At 43.6% G+C, this 20,361-nt stretch overlaps 1 protein-coding gene across 2 annotated transcripts in view; it reads right to left on the bottom strand.

The window, feature by feature from the left end:
- The window catches only part of dennd1b (DENN/MADD domain containing 1B), a 117,864-nt gene that overhangs the window by 67,935 nt on the left and 29,568 nt on the right, over positions 1-20,361 (bottom strand). For both annotated transcript variants that reach the window (XM_049587363.1, XM_049587364.1), the window contains exons 4-5: positions 1,815-1,864; positions 699-818 (exon numbers count right to left, since the gene is read on the bottom strand). In XM_049587363.1, the coding sequence (XP_049443320.1) occupies positions 699-818; positions 1,815-1,864 (170 nt within the window). The remainder of the gene's footprint in view (positions 1-698; positions 819-1,814; positions 1,865-20,361) is intronic.

Raw genomic sequence — 20,361 nt, 5'->3', positions numbered from 1 at the left:
ATTTATGTGCGCTGTGATAAGATAAATCCACCTATGAAATATCAAAAACTGCTAAACTTTTGGATAATTATAGGCACATCGCTAACATATTTGTGTGGGCAGATGAGAATATAAATTTGTTATTCTGGCATAGTGCAGCTCAGTGTGAAGTGTGAGAATGAATGGAAATGCTGTCTAAAAAATCTGTGTTCACTTCTAAGATCTGGTAAATTAATTTTTTTTTCATCACACTTGAGAAATAAATGCAGACATGAAAAAAAGGTTCTGAGAATGATGCATCGATCATTTAAAAAAGGGTGAAACAGACCAAATCTTCAGTTATTTGAAGGAGTAAATAAAGACACTGGTGTTTGAACGAGTCTTCCTCCACACATCTCTTGATTCAGAAAGTAAAATGCAAAAGGCTGACTTTTATACGTTTGGATTTGTGAAGTGTAGCATAACTTTAAGCACATCCAGTTGTGTCTCTTTCGACGTTTGTTTAATTTATGGAAGTTGGATACGTTTATTCTTTTTAAAATCACAAAGTGTACGATGCCCAGTGTTTAAGACTGCAGTCGGAGTCAGCCCAGTATGACAACATGATTTTGAACCCAGAATAGAAAGGAAATATATGTACCTTGGAGTAATAATTCAGCAAAACGGCAAAGCAAGATTTACTGAGCTGGTGAATGTGTGTGCATGTGTGTGTGTGTTACCTGAGCAGACATATGCAGACCCGGCAGCCTTGAGTGAGTCGGCAGAAACCAAACCTCTGTTTGCTGTCGATGTCCGTCAGCACAAAGGTGAAATTCTGCCCCACCTGATTCTGGGAAACCCTGGGGCCAGACACAAGGGACACACACACTCACAAATGGCCAAAATCACATAACTTAATCAACTGACTATAATACAGTGCAGTAAATCTTTAAAAGCATATATATTTGAAATACAATATAACAAAGTATAATTTGGTCTGGCTGGATCAGAGACAAATCTCACCATGAGCTAAATCTCCAGTCAAGGTCCAAATCTGATGTCACATATTTCCAGTATGGCTGCTTGAAAAACTGTAAAAAGCTTTTTCGAATCCCAAGGCAAATTTCAGAGACGCTCTGTTCATTTGTACGCCACTAGATGGCAGCAGCTCAACTTCAGTAAAAGACTGCACACACACGTACCCCTCTTCCACCCTCCCCTGTCTCTTTCTCTCTATCTTTTACAATGGGAATTTTAACATGTCATTTTCCATCCTCAAAATAAAGAGGCCGGTACTTTTCAGAGAGCTGCCGGCCTGATCGGACCTATATTATGTAGAGGAAAACAAACATCCTTGGAGTTTTTCATACACATGCACTTATAAACATGCCACCGTGCACGACACGTCAAGTGGGCAGGCCGCTGATGACCTCATCGGCATCATCCTTTAATGGAGCTTGTTGTTATTATTATCATAATTATTATCGTGTGTCGTCATCGTCACACCATTTGCATTTTGAGGGATGTTTCGCCAACAGCTGTGTTGTTTTCAGGTAGAGCGTGTGACGGAAAATGTCTGATTCGTTAGGGTTACTTGCAATAACACCAACAAATACACTCATCATTACACCTTGACTGTTAAATCCATCATGTGTCTGCAGGAATGATGGCGATTTCAATGGAACACAACTGTGTGATGCACAAAACACACATCATCTCATTTCCTTTTTCAAATGCATATGTGTCTCCGTAGGTGGGAGGAGAGCTAGGCGTATATAATTTGTGTGTGCGTGAATGAGGTGAAAGTGAGCTGCAGTGCTAAAAAACAGGGAAGCAGAGAGGGAGAGGAATCGTACCTTTCCACGTCAAAGGGAAAGCAGAACTTTGGTATCGTCTGAAGGACCTCCTGAGAAACCAGAACAGAGACACACACACACACACACACCTTTTTAGAGAAACACACATCACAGGGAAAACAAATAATAACTGCGTATTTCAATGGCAAAATCTCCCGGGCTTCCACTAAGTGGGTGCTATCAACTGGCTGAACAAAATGAGGATTAATGTTAAACGCTGCTGATAGCAATCTGACAAAGTGTTCACATCCCAAACACTGCAACCTAAATGCACTTAATCCAAATGAATGGGCAATATAAACCACTTCATTTGGCAGCACGGAGTGGAAAGGTTCCCCGTTTTTTCCGAGGATGGGGAGGGATCCTCGATCCACAGCTTGAATAATTAGCAGTTAATAAGTTCATCGATTATCGGGTGCCAAAAGGAGATGAAAAGATGAAGGAAGAGAGGGAAAGACAGACAGAGAGAGAAGGGGAGAGAGGGGACACAACACCAAGGCGATGGTGGCAGATTGTAGTGACAATGGGCTAAGCAGCTCTGAGGGGTTAAGAGGTAGGAGGGGGGGGGTTGGGGGGGGTACAAGCCTTCAGGGCTTTACCTCCCAACACCTCCCTTGTGGGTTGGGGGAGTGTGGGGAGGGAGGGTGAGGGTCTGCATGCTCTTGAAGCGAGGTGGGAGGGGAGAGGAGAGGGGGGGCACCTTTCCACCAGCAGCATATGGATTTAGACAGGGAGCAGGAACAGAGCGGAGCACCATATGGGTGAGCCACTCCAGACCAGCCACACAGCCACCGAGTACCCGGGTCCCCGCTCTGTCTGTCGCTCTGTCTGCCCGTCTCTCTGGCTGCTAACCTGGCCCAGAGCAGGCGCCAGGCACCAGGTCCTTTTTGCCGTCTGTCTTTCTGCTACCTCTCCCTCTCAGTTCTGGCCAGGCTCTGCCAACCCCACAGACTAATCCTTGGGACTGGGTGGCTGTCTGCTACGCTCTGGCCTCTCTCGCTGTCTCCCTCTTTCTCTTGGTTTGCCTGCCAAGCTCGGCCACTGAGCCCAAGGTCTGTCTCTTCTTTCTGATTGGAGATGTCCGAGCTGAGAGTGATGCAGCTGCTCCACTATCTCTCTGTCTGCATCCCCCATGAGAGCGATTTGGACGACAGGTTGGGTGTCTTCTGCTGCTGCTGCCTACTGTTGCTAAGACCTCGCTGTGGGGAGCAGTCACTGATTCCCCACCACCGCCCCTCCTTATCAAAACTTAAAGCTGCCACCCCAGCACAACACAACCATTGCCACAGACAAGCAAGCAACAGCAACAATGAGCTATGACAGGAGGGGGGGATGAGGGTATGTGAGGGTGCGTGTGTGTCATGTGTATTTGAGTGTGTGATGTACGTGAGTGCCTGCCTGCTTTAAGGACTTTGTGCATTCAATGTGAGAGGGTGGTTAAGCATGTACATTTGTACGTGTGTGTCTGTGTGGGTGGGTGGCTGAGTTTGACTCGGCTATATGTTTGTGTATGTGCCCACATATGGAGCATGCGGGAAGGGTGGGAAGTGGTTGTTTTTACTTATCAGGATCTGTGATAAAATAGAGAACTCAACAAAGACGGAGGGCTCGGTGGCAGAGAAGGTCTCCGTCTCTGCTGTGGGAGTGTGTGTGTGTGTGTGTGTGTGTGTCTGTGTATATGTACATGTGTGTGACTGTCTCTTGGCGTGTGCGGCTGTAAAACTGTCACACACATCAGAGCTGCCATCGCTGTATGCGTTTGCTACTATTATTAACCACTATGTACGCACACCAATATGTTCCAGAGAGCCCTCCCTGGCGCACTGCATATGGCACACAAACCCAAACAGACACACACATGCGCGCACACACACACACACACACACACACACACACACACACACACACACACACACACACACACACACAGGCACTCGTTTTCCCTGCAAATAAAAACATTTGACTTGCCAGATTTGAGAGTTGTCACAGCCCCGCCCACATCAGTTGTCTGTGTTTGAGTGACAGTGTAGGGGCTGCAGAGACTCTGATCTCATACAGGACCAGTGGGAAGTGATGTGTTTGTATGTGTGTATAATGTGACAGCAGGTGTGCTCTCTCTATATATACATTCTTAGCACCATATATACATATCAGCAAGATCTACCTTCTTCTTTAGCTACCAATTTATAGCAGCATATCCCAGGGCTGCAACTCCATAATCCAGTAATCTGCTGATAATTTTCACTATTAATCATAGGGCGTAGATTTCAGGAGGGGGGTGGGGGGTGGGGGGGGTGGGGGGGTGGGGGGTCAGAGGACACATTCCTCCCAATATTTACAACATGTCCATTTGTCCCTGACAATAAAAGCATTAAGGTACAAAATTAAAGACATCCACCTTAAATTAATGCAGAAAAGGCAAAAATTCCTGTGTAAAAATTCACCACAATGCAGAAAAAGTACATATTTGATGCTCAATATGTCCTGTGGGAGGACCAAAAACCTCCCCCGTTTCATATGTGTCGCCCCCACAACTAAATCTACGGCCTTGCTATTAATCAATTAGTTTTTTAGTTCACAAAATATCAACAATAGTGAAAAAAATAATCATCACTATTTCTCACAGCCCAAACTGCTTTCTGACAAACAATCCAACACCTAAAGATACTGAGTTTACAATAATGTAATATTCTCATATTTGGAAGACTAGAACCAGTAAATGTTTGGCATATTTGCTTGAAAAATGTCCATGAAATTAAATGCAGATTAACTCTAATATATTTACATACATATGATAAACACTGTTGTTTTGACAGTGGGATGGGGTTGGGCAATATGGAGAAAATCAATATTGACAATATTTTTGACCACATAACTCAGTGTTAATATTGTGACAATATTGTAGGGTTGAGTATTGGTGCTTTGACAAATATTTACACAATGAATATCATCAGTAATGTGGATATAAATGTCTCCGTGGGTAAAGGCACATAATAGAACAGCAAGAACAGTCTGGTAAATTCAGAAAATTACATCCCTTTAATATGACGCACCCTTTAAAACTACACAACATGGCATATTAAGATACCCAAAATCTAAGATAGTATCTTGTCCCATATGCCCATGTATCAATATATATAGCCCAGTCCTAGATGGGGCCTGGTTATTTAATCACCAAATCTATTGTTGTCTGTGTATTGATCAAACTTTAAAGGGCAATGTAAGATAAAGCACCACTGATAAAGCAAATGCTTTGGTGAAAAATCTCTCTCAGTCAATAGAAAATCAAATGCACCAACAGCGTTAAAGGGTCAGTTCAATCAAGTCACACAAAAGAATTTCTCACTTAGTGGTATCAAACCATGCTGACAGTTTGGTCTTAGGTTTCGGTCGAGGTTTTGAGACACACAATATAATATAACATATTATATATTTTGTAGCGCTCACAGAATTGAAAAAAATTCTATTCACAGCATGTTTTTTGTATTCAGTGTCTCCATTACAGTCTGGACAATCTTCAGACTTTACTGACAAAAGTTTTCATTGGGTGTATTTCTCTAGTAGAAAGTATGCAAAAAGATATGAATATCTCAAAATATATGTATGTTAAAAAAAAAAAAAAGCATATCTCAAAACCCAGGCGAATACCACCAAAACTATCTGCATGGCGACACACCACTGGTAAGTGAAAAATATGTTTTGGATGAATCGCCCCTTTATACCGAGCTCAACAGTGTTCGTGTTCCAACACCCTTTTCAGTTTTTAACCAAATACGCTGCTTATATATGTGACACGCAACTCATAATCTTTCTTTCCCTCATCTGTCAGTCTGTTTTCTGTTTCCTACATCATACCTGTATCACTGATAACTCTCCTTCGGATCTGTAGCACTCTTTCCACTTCCCTCCCTCCATGACTGGGTCCTATACCGTGGGGATATATCTAAACAGGAATGGCACAAAGGGGGGTGTTCTTCCACAGTTTCTTAGTACAGTAAGCCCCCCACCACCTCCACCACACACGCACACACATGCACACATGCACACACTCCCCCTGCTTGCCATTTTCCCAAGACAAAAGAAAAAGAGGCAGCTAATATATTTGCAGCTTTGTGAGGGGGGTTGGGGGGGTGGAGGAGGAATCTGCTGCTAGGCTGGGCTTGGCAGACAGTGTGTGTGTGTGTGTGTGTGTGTGTGTGTGTGTGGGTGGGTGTGCGTGTGTGCACTGTTTATCGTGAGTGGAGACAGGGGTATCACTCAGTGAGACAGAATACTCTGGGTTCCCCCAGCGGACGATCCTGCTATCACTGCACCACAACACTACAACAGCACACAGCAGCACTGTGCAGCTTCGCACCGTGCCCCTGCAGGATAGCACGGTACAGCAGGGAAGAGCAACAAACTTTGCAGCACAGGGCGACAATCTCGCTTTTCTACTCTTAAAAAATAGGCCTAAACTTCACTTTTATTCTTGCTCTACCCTAATTCTCTTAGAAGTAGTTGTGGTGGGTTAAGCTATATATGGTTGAGGCATACACATTGAGGGTGGGGGGGTGGGGGGGGCACTGTGGGGATTTGACACGTGACAGATCATACTCCGTGGGCTCTATGCATGTACCTCCCCTCTTGGCCACTCACCATCACTAAAAATTGGAAAACCAGCTTATAAGATCACAGCAAGTGGACAGAATGATGTTAACCAGTTTATTATAGCGGATTAAATGCTAAACTCAGCACCAGCCATGGTGTTTCATTTTGGGTGTGAACTTCATGAGCAGCATTCATTTCCCATATGCTTGCAAATACAGAAGAGAGAGGAAGAGGGGTGGCGTGGAGAAATGTGGACTCAAAGAGGGAAGGATTAAGGATGGAGTAGAAGGGGAAATAAAATGCTGAAAATATAAAAAACAAGAAAAAGAGCAGAGAGGCAGGCAGAGTGTCTTCAGAGAGAAGAGATAGAGAAGGTATTCGATGGACGGACACAACAGCAGAAGGAGGGAGGAAGAGAGCGAGGGAGGGAGGGAGGAGCAGCCCAGTTCATGCCCCTCTCCCCATGCAGCGAGGACTCCTCCCTGGGGGGACTCAGACTTTAAGCCCCTGCCCTGCTTTATATTCCCCTGGCTACTGCAGCCAGATCAATCTAGCTAGCTTCCCAGTGTAACTCAACCTAGTTCAGTGCAGCCTGGCCCCCAGAGCCCTCCATACAGGGTGTAGTTTTCGGAGGAATGGAGGCTGGAGGCAGGCAAATTTGTAAATGTACCACTGGTATAACCATATTAGAAGCAGACTTTAAAAGGACTATATCAGTGTTTTTGCGTATGTTAGCCCATTACTACAGTTCACATATACTTTACATTACTGTCAGCTGTTTTCAAAGTACGCTGCACTGGTTTAGATTTCTGAATGTGTTTTTCGCTGTATAATCCATCACAGCGAACATTGTGCCTGCTTTTATTTTTTGTCAAAGTTAATTTATTATTTCCTGGTAATGCAACTGCAAGACTGATTTGAAAAGCCTGCGCTGCATTACTACACAAAAATAACATAACTCAAAATAATGCAGGCAAGATGTTCGCTGTGATGGATTACCAAACTCAAGTTGAGTTCTTGCAAGATGAGTTTTTATACCATATGGAAATAAATAGAATGCAATTAAAGCTGGGAAAGAAATAAAACACATTTAAACACCCTAAACAGCATGTGAGCATCTCTGAGGTTTCAAGATTATGCTGAGCCCTGAAGTAGAATGTCACACATGGTCAGTTGATGTGTACAAATCATCAAAGGACCATGGAGTTAAATCAGCTCTGAATTATTTTGTTCTTTCTAGAGAGAAACAACCACTCTACAGCCATGTAAATAGTTTCAACTCACTGTCTGTTACAACATTAATGTCATAAAATATTATAGGTGTCAGGCCAGAGCATTTTGCATTTGCTCACGATTCAGACTGGGGACCTTCAGGGTGAGATCTGGTGAACCACTTAAAGCAAACCTTGGGAGGGGACAATAATTAAAACTACTGTGGGGCAATAATTCTAAATACTGTACTCTCTTCTGTCAGGTTATAATTATGTGTTGTCAGTAGGGTTGACCCAAACGCTTCAAAGCTTCGATCCCTGCCATGGTAATCAATGTCCAAATCATTATTCAAAACCCATAAATTAAGAAATAGTAATCCAACATACTTCATTATGCATCAAAATGAACTATTATGCAGCATTTAAACTTAATGACAGGCCCTCTTTTGACCAGGCGCTACAGGCTTACAGACACGATAGCGAGATATTGAGAAGTCGGGGTGACCTATATGTATAGCTCAACAGGTAGAGTGTGCACCCTTTCCCAGTCCCAGTACTATAATACAGGCAATAAGCCCTAAAAAATAATTGTAAAAAAAGATGTCAACAAAGTCAAGTGCCTGGAATAGCTGCAAAATTTACAAAGATGACCCACAAAAATTCAAGTGCCAGAAAGGCAAAAAGAAACCTGTATATTACAAACCCTGAAGCTTCAAATTATCGTTAATCATAGCTTCAATGCCCCCAAACTGCCCCAGTTGTCAAATAGCTCACCTAGGCTGCAAAAGTTAATGAGGATGACATATCACATGGTTAAATTAATTACCCATTAAACAACATCTGGGTGAAAGCCAGGATGCTTCTACCCCTCTGAATACCTTAAACTCCACCCTGTGATGAAAACCACAAGATGTGCTTGAAAGCCCCAGAGAAAGCTTTTGAGTGGACCTTGAGTTAAATTTTTTTTTTGTCAAACTGCTTATTTATTGGCATCAGTGACTACATACGAAGTCGAACTCTAAAAGCATCCTATAGTTAAAGGAATGCTAAGTCACTCACCTATACACAAACAGACAATCTCTGAAATGAATTAACAGTCGGGTTCTGCTTACAACTCTATTGCAAATTCATTACCTCTTAATTATCAGATCACAAGCCAATATAACGGCAACTCCACATTGAAGTTGTGCTGTGCACACATGAATAGTTCACATTAATAATGTCACACCTCATAGGATATTTTTTTTCTCCAACTATTCATATATATGTGAGAATTTCCCAACTGATGCCTGCTCTGAAATCAAAAGTATTGTTTAAGGTAAAAGTTGAGAGAAACAAGTTCCTGTGTGAGTATTTTTAATAACTGCAAGGAAAGCAGCATGAGCGCAGCTATCTTTTCCATATGTGTCAAACTTGCAGTATAATGGAGTTTTAAGGCTACAGTGGTTTGCAGCAGGCAAGGACCCCAGTTATCCAGCCAGCACTTCAACAGTATAATGACATAGTCAGCAGGGCTACTAACACATCAGCGCTGGAAACCACAGTGTCTCCGCTCACCCTTCCTTCACCTCTTCCTCCCGCACGCTCTCGTGCCCTCTTCATCACCTCCTCTCTTCCTTCCCTTCCCTCTCGTTCCCTCCATCCCCCACTCTCCATCCTCTTTCACCTCCCTCCTAAACCCCCTGTCGTCATCTTAGATTCCCCCCTTCCTACATACCCCACCTTTTCCTCACCCTTACCAACACCCCTCGTCCCCCCTCTCGCCCCCCTTTTCCCAATTAGTCTGTCTGTGTGCAGCTACCCAGCCGATCTCTGCCCATCCTGCCGGTGCTGGTTCGCTCACCCAGCCCCTCTGGCGAACATGACAAAGAGAGATCCTCAGTATTCAAACAGACACACACTGCTTTCAAATGCCGAATGGCAGGGTCGACCTGGGTGCAGCTTTAAGCAAAATATTCAAATTCTCAGCCTTTCTTTTTTTAAGAATTTGCATGGATATGCATTCATTTGCAATGTGTAAAGGCACAAGGACAGCTGAGCCTGGGTTTTAGACAGAGGGGAAAAAAAATAAATAATGCAGAATAAAAATGTATGATGGCATGAAACCTTGATTGGGCAGACTGGTGGAGGTTCAAAACTAATAACACTAAGTCACAAACAACATGACTCTCATGCATTTTTGTCACCGAATAACTGATGAGCTGATGACTAGTATCAGTACGTTTACCGAGAAAAGGGAGTGACTTAGACTGTGATCTAATGTACTGTAAACAACGGACTTCCTGAATAACTTCCTGTTTCCTCAATGATCTCCAAGCTGCACCAGATACTGAAAGGTTACTGGATGTGATACTATGATGACAGAAGGAGAGAGAAAGAGACTGAGAGAAACACAGAGGCAAAGACATTAAGCCAGAGAGAAAGACAGGAGGAAATAAAAAAGCAATAGAGCTTTTGAACATCTTTAAAAAACATTACGCTGCTAATCTTAAATAAAAGGTAGCCCTAGTTGTGACATGATGAGCAGTTTTTGCTCCTGAAGGGGCTGAATCCTATTACTCTGTTTTTTATTTCCATACCTCCCACACTAAAGCCTTTTCACATTAACATGATGAAACCAATAAATATGGAAAAGGCACAAGAGATTAATCTGCTGTCATGTTACAGACGACAGCATATTCATCCAATGCTTTACAAGTATCAAACAATCCATATGAGTAACTTCTTCCAATAATGTTTACCAGCCCACTACATTTTTCAGAACAATAGCATTATTTTCTTCAACCAATAAATAAATGCAGGTATGGTGGTAACTGGAAAGTGTTGCATGAGTCATATTATAGTCAGAAACAGCTTGACCACAGAGAGGCATGCACATGAATGTTAACCCCGCTTGGACAATGTAAATTTTGTTTTCAGGGCGCATGTCAGAAATGACAAAGCAACAGCAAAAGCTATTTTCCTGTGAGAACTACTTAAGACAGAAATTGACAACGTGAGTGCCAAGCAGAGCTACTTGGTGTTCACAAAGACAAGATATTAAGAGAGTGGGAACCACGATTTAATCCCCCATTTCAGGATATGGTATCCGTGTCCTGAGCAGGTAGCTCTGACCTCTGGCCTTCATGTCAAGGGGGCATAAATGTAAATAAAGGCAATTCTCTGGTTGGGATCAACATGGTAAATTCATTTTTCTTCAGGTAATATCTGAATGATTCCTGTGTAGATGATCACAGGATGGTCAACTGGGACCACAAGCTGAAAAAGAATGTGTTAATATAGATTTATCTCAGAAGCTTCATGGTAAAATCTCTGCCATTGTTGTATATTCAACAACATGCATTAGCAACAGTCATCAGAAGGGACATTTAAGCCTTATCTTATTCATATGTGACCAAAGCTAATTTTTGAGGGGCAGCTAAATAAATTTATAGGAGTGCAAACATCATCTGATGCAGATGCTGGTTGAGTGATATGTAAAGATGCAGAGTAAGAGTGAGAACAAGGAAAAGGAATAGACAGAAAATGACAGACACACACAGAGAGACAGAGGAGATGGCAGGGAAGCCAGATTTAGAGATGGAATAAAAAAATAAACCTTCAGAATAGTGAGGAGAGGTGCAGAAGAACAACGGGCAGAGGCACAGCCTCCTCTGGCCGCTGCAGACCTCAGACCCTGCAGAGATTCCTTTCATTAGGCTTTAATAGTATGCTGCCGGCTTGCCATTCTGACCTGCGCTCTGTGCCAGTAATAAGAACGGCCTTCAAAGCCGGACCAAAGCAACAGAGCTGCTTGAGAGGGGGGGAAGGTGGAGGGAGGGGAGGGGGGGGTGATGGAGAGAGGTGGAGGGGCACATGAGCCGATGAGGTGCACTTTCAAATTGACATGGGGGCGTTACATTTTCACATCCTTGCTCACTCTGCCCAGGCTGATAGGAGAAGGAGATGGGGGGAAGAGGGAGTTTTGTCTCCATGGATTTTTTTTTTTTTTTTTTTTTACTCCCCTCCACAAGTTTCTGTTCCCAGTGACCCCCCTCTGCTGCAGAGTGTCTGTGTTACGGGAGGTTATTTTGGTTAACAACGGTCCCATGTTAGCAGAGCCTCTCTCTATGGGAGTGCAGAAGGTGGCAGATTGATCTTCTGGCCTCTTCAAACACCTGACAGGTATATGTGTTCTTATATTCATATGTGTATGTGCCAGAAGAAATCCTGTTTGCTGGGGGAAAAAACTGTCACTTTCAAATCTGCACTTCTGGACCCTTAAGGACATCACAGATGCCTAAACCAAGGACAAAATAAAGGCCTCAGCGTGGCCCTCCTGTGAAGCACAACAACACACATTTTCACTGGCCTCAACACCTTACACTCCCCTCCTGAATAGAAACGTCACTGGAAAATTAGCGTCTCAGAAGCCATTGGATTTACCCTCTGAGTTGTCCTTGCTCAAGTTTAATAAGGGTAAAATGTTGCTTGGATTGTTTTTTTCTCTCCCTCTTTAGGCTATCACGCACATGTAGTATGAATTCATCAATTTGTGTTAACAAGAAGGATAACATCCCCTTAACCTCCCACTGTCCAGCCCCAAACTCATTCCCCCGTCTATCAGCAATTAATGAGTCACCTTTCATATAAAAACATTCCACTGGGGTAGTATACACGCCGTCCATTGTACTGAACTCATTTATTTTCTGCTTTTGCCACAATGGATGTATTTATTTATGTTATGGGGTGAAGGGGCACACTGCTTGGAGAATAAGTATATGGCGTCAACAATAACAGTGTGCATTATTCCAGTGCTAATAACCTGTCCTGCTGATGTCCTTTCTACATATCACAGATGGGCTCAGACAGGGGAGAGCGGCAGTATTATGCCTCTGCCGAGATCTTCCACTGAATATATTACCATGTGATAGGGGGAGATGTCTCACTCCCTAACACACACACACACACACACACACACACACACACACACACACACACACTTGTAGTGTTGGGCCAAGAGAGCTGCATATGCCCCAAACATACAAGCATGGGCTTCATTAATGAAGTGCCAGGAGGAGAGGGAGAGGGATAGAGAGAGAGCGGGAGCACGTGTGTGTGTGTGTGTGTGTGTGTGTGTGTGTGTGTGCGCACCAAGCAGCCGGGGGGGATTTCCTTCTTTAAGCTTTCAGCTCCCACTGGGCTTAGCTCGACTGTATGAACCCTGATGTGGGCCTGCCTCTAACACATGGCGTCACAAACACTCACACACATACGCTCTCCGCGCGCACACACACAAAGAATGTATACATTGAAGCTCAGCAGGAGGGCAGCAGTGCAACACTGGCTCCTAAACATTTGGCTGTGGACGTCTCATTGACAGATGTACATGGAATCTAGCAGAGGAGGTCAGGTCATCGCTGCACCCTCCTCTTCCTCCATCTCCTTCCCCTCCCTCTCTCCATCCTTCTCCTCTTTTACACAACACCCTATTTGTTCTGCCATTGCTTCTATCTCCGTCCCTGGCCGGTGGCTGCTGCTTGTGCCACGTATCGGGTAGTTAAGAAAAAAATGCATGCCAATTAAGCCACATCTTTATATGTGTGATAGCTCTGTTGGCAACAGCGGTATGTGGTTAGGGTAAGTCTGGCATCTGATACCGTAAATACCAGCTTCCTGGTTGACAGGGACAACCTGTTTCCAAGTGTAGATGCACTCTTTCTTTCTCTGTGACTGCAGCCATAATACTGAGGGAGTTTGGCAGCATTCACAAATATAATACATAGTACTTTTGGAGAACATGTACGCAGCATCACAGTAGTCGGTCAGTCAGTCTCTTGCATATGTAAAGCCCAACAAGAAGCTCTGACAAATAGATGTAGAATTCATTATGAAACAAGGTTGAACAATGTTTTGCCACATGACTAAAAACCTCCCTGTTCCCTTTTCTAAAATCTCTCTTCCCTTACTGTAGCCATGTGTGCAAAAACAGTTTCAAACAGACCACAACAGCAGATACATGTGTATGTTTAAAACACTAATGAACAAGAGGTGCTTCATGAACTTGCTGACTTATTTTTTACATGTGGTGTCATCTTGATCTACTGTCCAACAAAAATGGTAACTGTTGACCACGTAGAAACTACTTAAACACACACAAACGATCCATTACTGCACACTGCTTTGAAACAATTCGTCCTGGGAGTAGAGTGGCAGTGAAGCCTACGTACATCTGTAGCTGAATCCACTACTGTCCACCTGCAGCTTGGGAAATACAAGCAGCCAACAGCTCTTTACTCCACTGCCAAAAACACACCACCGCTTTCTTTTACGCCGGTCACTGGGCGATGCTGGAGAGATGTGAGCAGCGGGGCGTAAAAACACTTCCCCTGCTCTCTTCTTCCGTCTCCACCACCCATCTTCTCCCAGGAAGCCGGCCCAGAGGTCAGCGCAATCAGGACCCATGAGCAACAAAGGGCCCTACTTAGGCGTCCGGCTCAGTGCCCGAGCCAAAGGCCAGCTTAGTGGGGCGAGACTGTCCATTAGGCAAGACCCTGGAACACCCCAGGGATCCGAGGTGAAAAGGGTTAGGAAGAAGAATAAAAACACCATCAACCCAGACACACACACACACATATTCTCAAAGACATACACAGATCATATGAGGCCTTGTTTGACACTGCTGTCAGGGTGCAGTGAAGGGGAAAGATGAGACCCTGTGACATGCTGAGACATCACACACATACATGTACACAAATGCGCGCACACACATTTAGGCCTATACCTCACCGCACACACAAACACAAAAAAGGTATGAATTTCCATCTTTTTCATGTCTCAGTTTCCCACACCTCGCGCGTTGCTGTTACATCTTCACAAAACTGGCTGTAGCAGCCTCCAAAAAGCTGGCAAAATAGGCTCGTTCTCAGCAGCTCATCAAAACACATCACTACTTCTCTGTCTCCGATCTTTTCGGAGGATGGGTGGGGAAGCTGGCCCCCTGTGAAGAGACTCTGACCTGACAGAAGTGCTGTACTTTTCTCTTCAGTGCCCTCTCCTTCACTGCTATCAACTACCTCAGTGCCTTCCTCTGTCAACCACTCTCGGCCTACACAAACGTCTCCATGTGGTGCCTCACTATGTCATTGAAGAGATCACCTACTAAACTACTTATTGGTGGGGGGGTTTCACATAGGGTTGTGGTGATCACTGCAATATTGCAATACCAGGCTACGACCAGCTAACTGCACAGAATGCCAAGTGACTGCAACAACTGTTATGTCCTTTTTTTTGGAAATGGGAGCGCCACATATTTACACTATACTACAAATGCCAGCAGTGTGATGTGCCACTGAGCGTCTATTCTGTGCTGAGCTCTGCATGTTTGCCTTTTCTTCTGGTCACCAAAAGTTTAAAGGTATTCAGCTTTGGGGAAAATCCTGCAGCCACTCTTCACTCTCACTTTTTACCCAACCGGGGCAAATACCACAAAGTTGTTGTTCACATCAGTGAACAACAACAGCAAAAAAGGAGAATTAATACTGAACCCATATAGACCAGTGGGTTGGTTCTCTCCCCCAACGTGCTTCAGCCTTTCACTTAATTTTTATTTCCGTGGATATTCTAAATTAGAGCAACCAGGGGCAACCAAAGCATCTCAGCTCCCATTGCCGTTTGTTTTAAAACTGTGTAATCTTTGTCAATTAAAAAGCGACAATATACCCAATAAAACCCTAATAATAAAGCTTATTGACAAAGCATTAAAATCAGGTTAAATTAAGCAATCTGCAATAAACTGTTAAGCTACCCTTAATCACCGCAGGGGAAATTCCTTCACTGTGACAGCACTAGTTTCACATTGAAACTTGTCAGTTTCTCAGTAACTGTGTAAACAACCTTATGATTGGAGTCACAACAACATTTTATGTTGGGTTTGTAAACCCTGAGGCCACAAAATTGACACTTCACGCAACAAAAATATACATGCACATTTTTGGATTTCTGCAAACAAAACATCTCACTCCTGGAACTTTCATGCCACCAACTTTCCTGTCTGCCAAACTAACTCTCTGCCTTACACTGTCCTCCATCTTTTCTCAATGTCTTTCTCATACTGTCATTTCACATGCCTCTCACCTTGCAGTCATCCTTCCACCTCTCTATCCCTCCAATGTCACCACTTCCTCACCTGCTTCCAACTTTACCTGTTACCAGTTTTTGTGTTAAATCTCCTTTTAAACTCATCTACTTCCCATTCTCCACCTCCTCTTTCTCACACCTGCCTTTTCTCCCTTTCTATATGGCACCCTCCTTTGGGTGAGGATCACATGTCATTGTCTTCAAGTCAGCATCGCTGGCCCCCTGCTACCAAACCTTCCTACACCCACCTTGACTCCTCCACCACTACATCTCCTCCTCTCCTCAGGGTCACTCAGCTCCCTCAGGGCTGAAGTCACCAATCATGCCCACCAGCTCCTCTCCTTTACCTCAGTCCTTCAGACCACTGCTACCTCACCCACCCGATCGAGCCCCCTTCCCGCCTCCCCCACCCAGGGCCTGTCCAGGGCTGTGGCCACCAATCACATCATGTCAGGCAGCCTGTCCTGATGGAGCACGGTGTCAGAGCAACACTCAGAGTTGCCAAGGTTGAAGCCTCAAGAGACTCTCCGCCTCTCTTCTTCTCTCTCTCTCTCTTTGTCTGTCCCTCCCTCCCTGCCTGTCTGGCTGATGACACAGTGGGCTTTTGAGCAGAGATGGATATACAGGACTACGTGAACAGAAAATAAGCCAAGTATAGCCTGAAGTCATGGCATCTCAAAAAAACTTGACAGTGGTTAAAACTAAATAAGCACAAGGACAAGGCGACTGGAGTAACATATTAATAAAAGAAAGACAAAAATCAAACTGGAAACTATCTAAAACTGTAAAGGAAAAAGCTACAGGTAAAATGATTTATACATTTTGAACACTCTCACTACATTTGCCTCGTTCCCATGTCTAATTTGCCAAAAGCAGGTGACATGCCATCCCGTTGAGACACTGGCCATTCTGCTACAATGAAGTGTGATACAAGGAAATATTTCTACAAACTAAAACACCTGCTGTAAACATCAGGTACTGGTGTAAGTCCAACTGAAACAAAGGACAAGAGCTTTTTTATATGCTCTGTGTTTTGCACCAAATTGTAACACTTACACGAGGAAATCTCCATCACTGAAGAAGCAAAGATACCACTTACTCCACCTCAGCTAATTAGTACAAAATGCAAAGTAGCATCAACACATAAAATGCCTTAAATAAGGTCTGTGACTCAGTTTTTCCCAACTGGGGAAACTTTTTCTTTGCTACTGAGATTGCTCTCTTCACCACCTACATGTTCCAAATGCAACAAGCTCATAAAAAAAAGGCCTCCTCGGAAATGTAGGAAGTCACAAGGAAATTGCTCATATGGAGGGGAAAAGTACATGACTATATTTTTCACAACACAAGTACTGCAGTGCAATAAATATAACAAATCGATTATACATAGCAACATATATGTCTGTATCAAAGCAAAGATTTCCTTTTAGGATCAAATCACACCTACTGTAGCCTTGGTATAAATGAAAAACAGCATGTTATGCGTTAAAATCCATGCAGTATGCAGCAGGAAGATCAAAGGTTCCCCTATTAAAATGTGTGGAATGGCCATAGAGACTTAACATCAACTTAAGTTCATAGCTTAGAGTAAAATCTATTCATTATTCAATATTTCCTTTATTTCTCTCTGGATATTATGCTGCAACCAGCCGAGCAGTTGATATGTAATTTGCAATTTCCTGCAACAGTGTCTTTAGAGGGGAAATATAAGATAAGGTGTTTGGGAACGAGAAGGTTGATGAACAGGCAGGGAGCAAGAGATACAAATGAACAGAAGAGATGGAGGGATAAAATAAAGATGGGCATAAATAGAGTTATGATGGTGGAGAAACAAAAAGACAGGACGGGAGACAGAGAGTGAAAAATAGGGAAAAGATAAACAGGGGCACCAAGAGATTGAACCAGAATGACGCATGATGAAGATATGCCTAGAAAGCAAACACAAACGTTATCACTCTGTGTATGCGTGCAAGTGAATGCACGATATGCAAGTAAACTGGGGGAGAAAGCTAACTCTAAACTGGAAGGAAGGAATGTACAAGACAGCACAATAGAGAGGGACAGAGATGAAGAGTGTTTGACTAAAAAAAAAAAGATCAAGTGTGCAACTAGTATGTGTGTCAGTATTTCATCCATTTCATAGAGCACAGACAGGTGACAGTGTCGAAGAAAAGGTTAACAGTAGGACAAGTTTCTCTACTGCCAGCATTTGGAAATGTTTTTTTACATGCAGTCATAAGGATCTAGGTAGGCCTACATATCTGTTTATCTCCAAAATATATAGAGAGAAACAAAACATCTGTATAAAAATCCAACGTCCTTGACACTGAATGCCCCACTATGCCTAAAAAAAGCTAAATATACAGACAGTACCACTATATGTGGCCATGGTCGACCGTTGATCCACACTTCCACCAGCAGGAGTAGTGTGTCCCAGTTAATATGGATTTCTGCTTAGAAGTTATAAAAAACAAACAAACGAAAAAAAAATTGATTTGTTTTCAACACATATCTCTCCAGATAAGGGATTTGATAGAAGTACACTGAGTTTCCCAGGCTTGCAGCCACACCCCCTGAGGTATTTCCTTTCTTATCTCTTTTTTCCCAACGATGCTTTATATAATTTCTTGAATTTTCATTCTCTGAGGTGACACCCTTGTATGTTTTGCCTGTAATATCTTTGTTACCGTCACAAGCACCTACGAATATCTGTCAAAATTGACCTGTAAGTACCTATAAAAATCAGCACGACTTATTAGACTTCAAATGAGATCCAATTTTACAGAAGGTGGTCATTTCAAGTTGAGTTGAATATAGATCAGGTGAGAGTGACACCTTACGTTCAGCATCATTAAATATGTTATTTAAGAATTAGATGGTTTGCATAACACTTGCTTGTTTAACTTCTTTGTTAAACTCTTTGTGTACATGGTGGGTTGACAGCTGGGTGAGTGAAATGTATGGAAATGACATCAGGACAGCCCAAAGTCTGACTAAATAAATGAACAGAAAGACAAACACACATATGTGCATGTTAGAAAATAAAACTTATTCAAACACATAATAAATGCAATGGTAAAGTTGGAGCTCATCAACCTAAAAAATATGTTTTTGCTGGCAGAGTTGGACGAGGAAGTACAGCAATTCGCAGAGGGGTGTATCTGTGTGAGTAACTTAACATTTTTAAATACTGCAGCGCTGTTCACAGTCTCTTTAAGTTTTCAGATGGTCGTCTGTTTGTGGAACTTGCTGAGTGTTTATCATATTATCCTCTGTTCTCTACAGAGGAGTGGGCCCTCTATACACCAAACTGTAGCTAGCTAGAATTAACTGGCAGGACCATTTTTCGTGTGTGTGTGTGTGTGTGTGTGTGTGTGTGTGTGTGTGTGTGTTGCAGCGCACATATGTGTGTATGTGTGTTCTGTCTGCTGTGTTTTTTCCACAACTTTGGGATGAGATCTGAGAGGAAACGGACAGATTTCCATCTGTCTGCTTCATTTGCAAAAAAAAAAAAAAAAGCCCTTCTTGCGATTCAAATATATGCTTTAGCCACCTCTCTCCTGCCCTCCCTCTCTGTCCTCCATCTCTCCATCTCTCCCTCTCTATCCAAGTGGCATCTGTGGATGACCAGGGCATCAAGAGTCTCAGGGGCTGAGGGAGGAAAAGGGGGAGCAGGAGGGGAAAAAGAAAAAGAAAGGAGAGAGAAAGAGAAAGAGGGAGCAAGCGCCTCTCACTTCATATTTCCCCAGCACCACCCCGGCGTGCCAGCCAGCCTGCAGTCTGTTCTCCTTTGAGCTTTCTATTCTACCACGGAACAGAAAAAAAAAATCAATTCATATTTCCATAATCCACACTCCTGTCTGTCTGCATGTCTTTGCCTCTCCCCCCCTCCTTCCATGCCTCTCTCTGTCTCCCTCTTTCTGTCTCCCTCTCTCTCCCCCTCTCCCCTGGGGTAGACTAACCCCTCCACCCCGATCCTACGGCCTACAAATGTCATTACGCTGAGCAACAATAACGGCCTAAACAAAAGGAGGCCTTGCTCTGAGCTCTGAGCCCCTCTGTGGAGACTGTTGGCTGCTGCTGCCATATGCTGGCCAGCTCGGGCCGCAGAAAGAGACAGAGACTGTGGCTACAGAGGACTTCAGCCTTCAGCCCCACAAAGGAGGAAAGGAGCCCTAATCCTGGTAATGAGGCCCGTGAATACAGCCTTTATGTATACGGGGGAAAGGGCCAATCCCTCTGTACACAGCACGCTAACTAGCCATCTTAAGGGCCATCTTATCCACACAAACGATCTGGTCGACAACAGAATGAAAGAAAAGTAAGGTTGTGGGGGGGCTAAAACGAGAGACGTGTCGGAGAGGAAGGATGAGGCAGGCCCGTGACAGCACATACACTATGTTTACACTATTTTTTATTTCATCTCTCTTGGGTTCAGCTGCTCTTTTTTACTCCTTTTCCATCACTTCCATTTCCTGTGCCTACCTCTGCAAGTCTGTAATTTCTTGCTCACACTCTCGTTCCCTCACTCCCTCTACCTCTTACTCTGATAGCATGCTCTGGTTCTTGTGGGGCAGGCAGACATCGCCTGAAGCATCTTTCTACAAGCCCGTTTATTCCTCAAAGTG

This window comes from Epinephelus fuscoguttatus, linkage group LG10 (genome assembly GCF_011397635.1).
Source record: "Epinephelus fuscoguttatus linkage group LG10, E.fuscoguttatus.final_Chr_v1".
Lineage (NCBI taxonomy): Eukaryota > Metazoa > Chordata > Actinopteri > Perciformes > Serranidae > Epinephelus > Epinephelus fuscoguttatus.
Note: the sequence above shows the minus strand (reverse complement) of the source record. Positions and strands in the feature narration are given on the sequence as shown.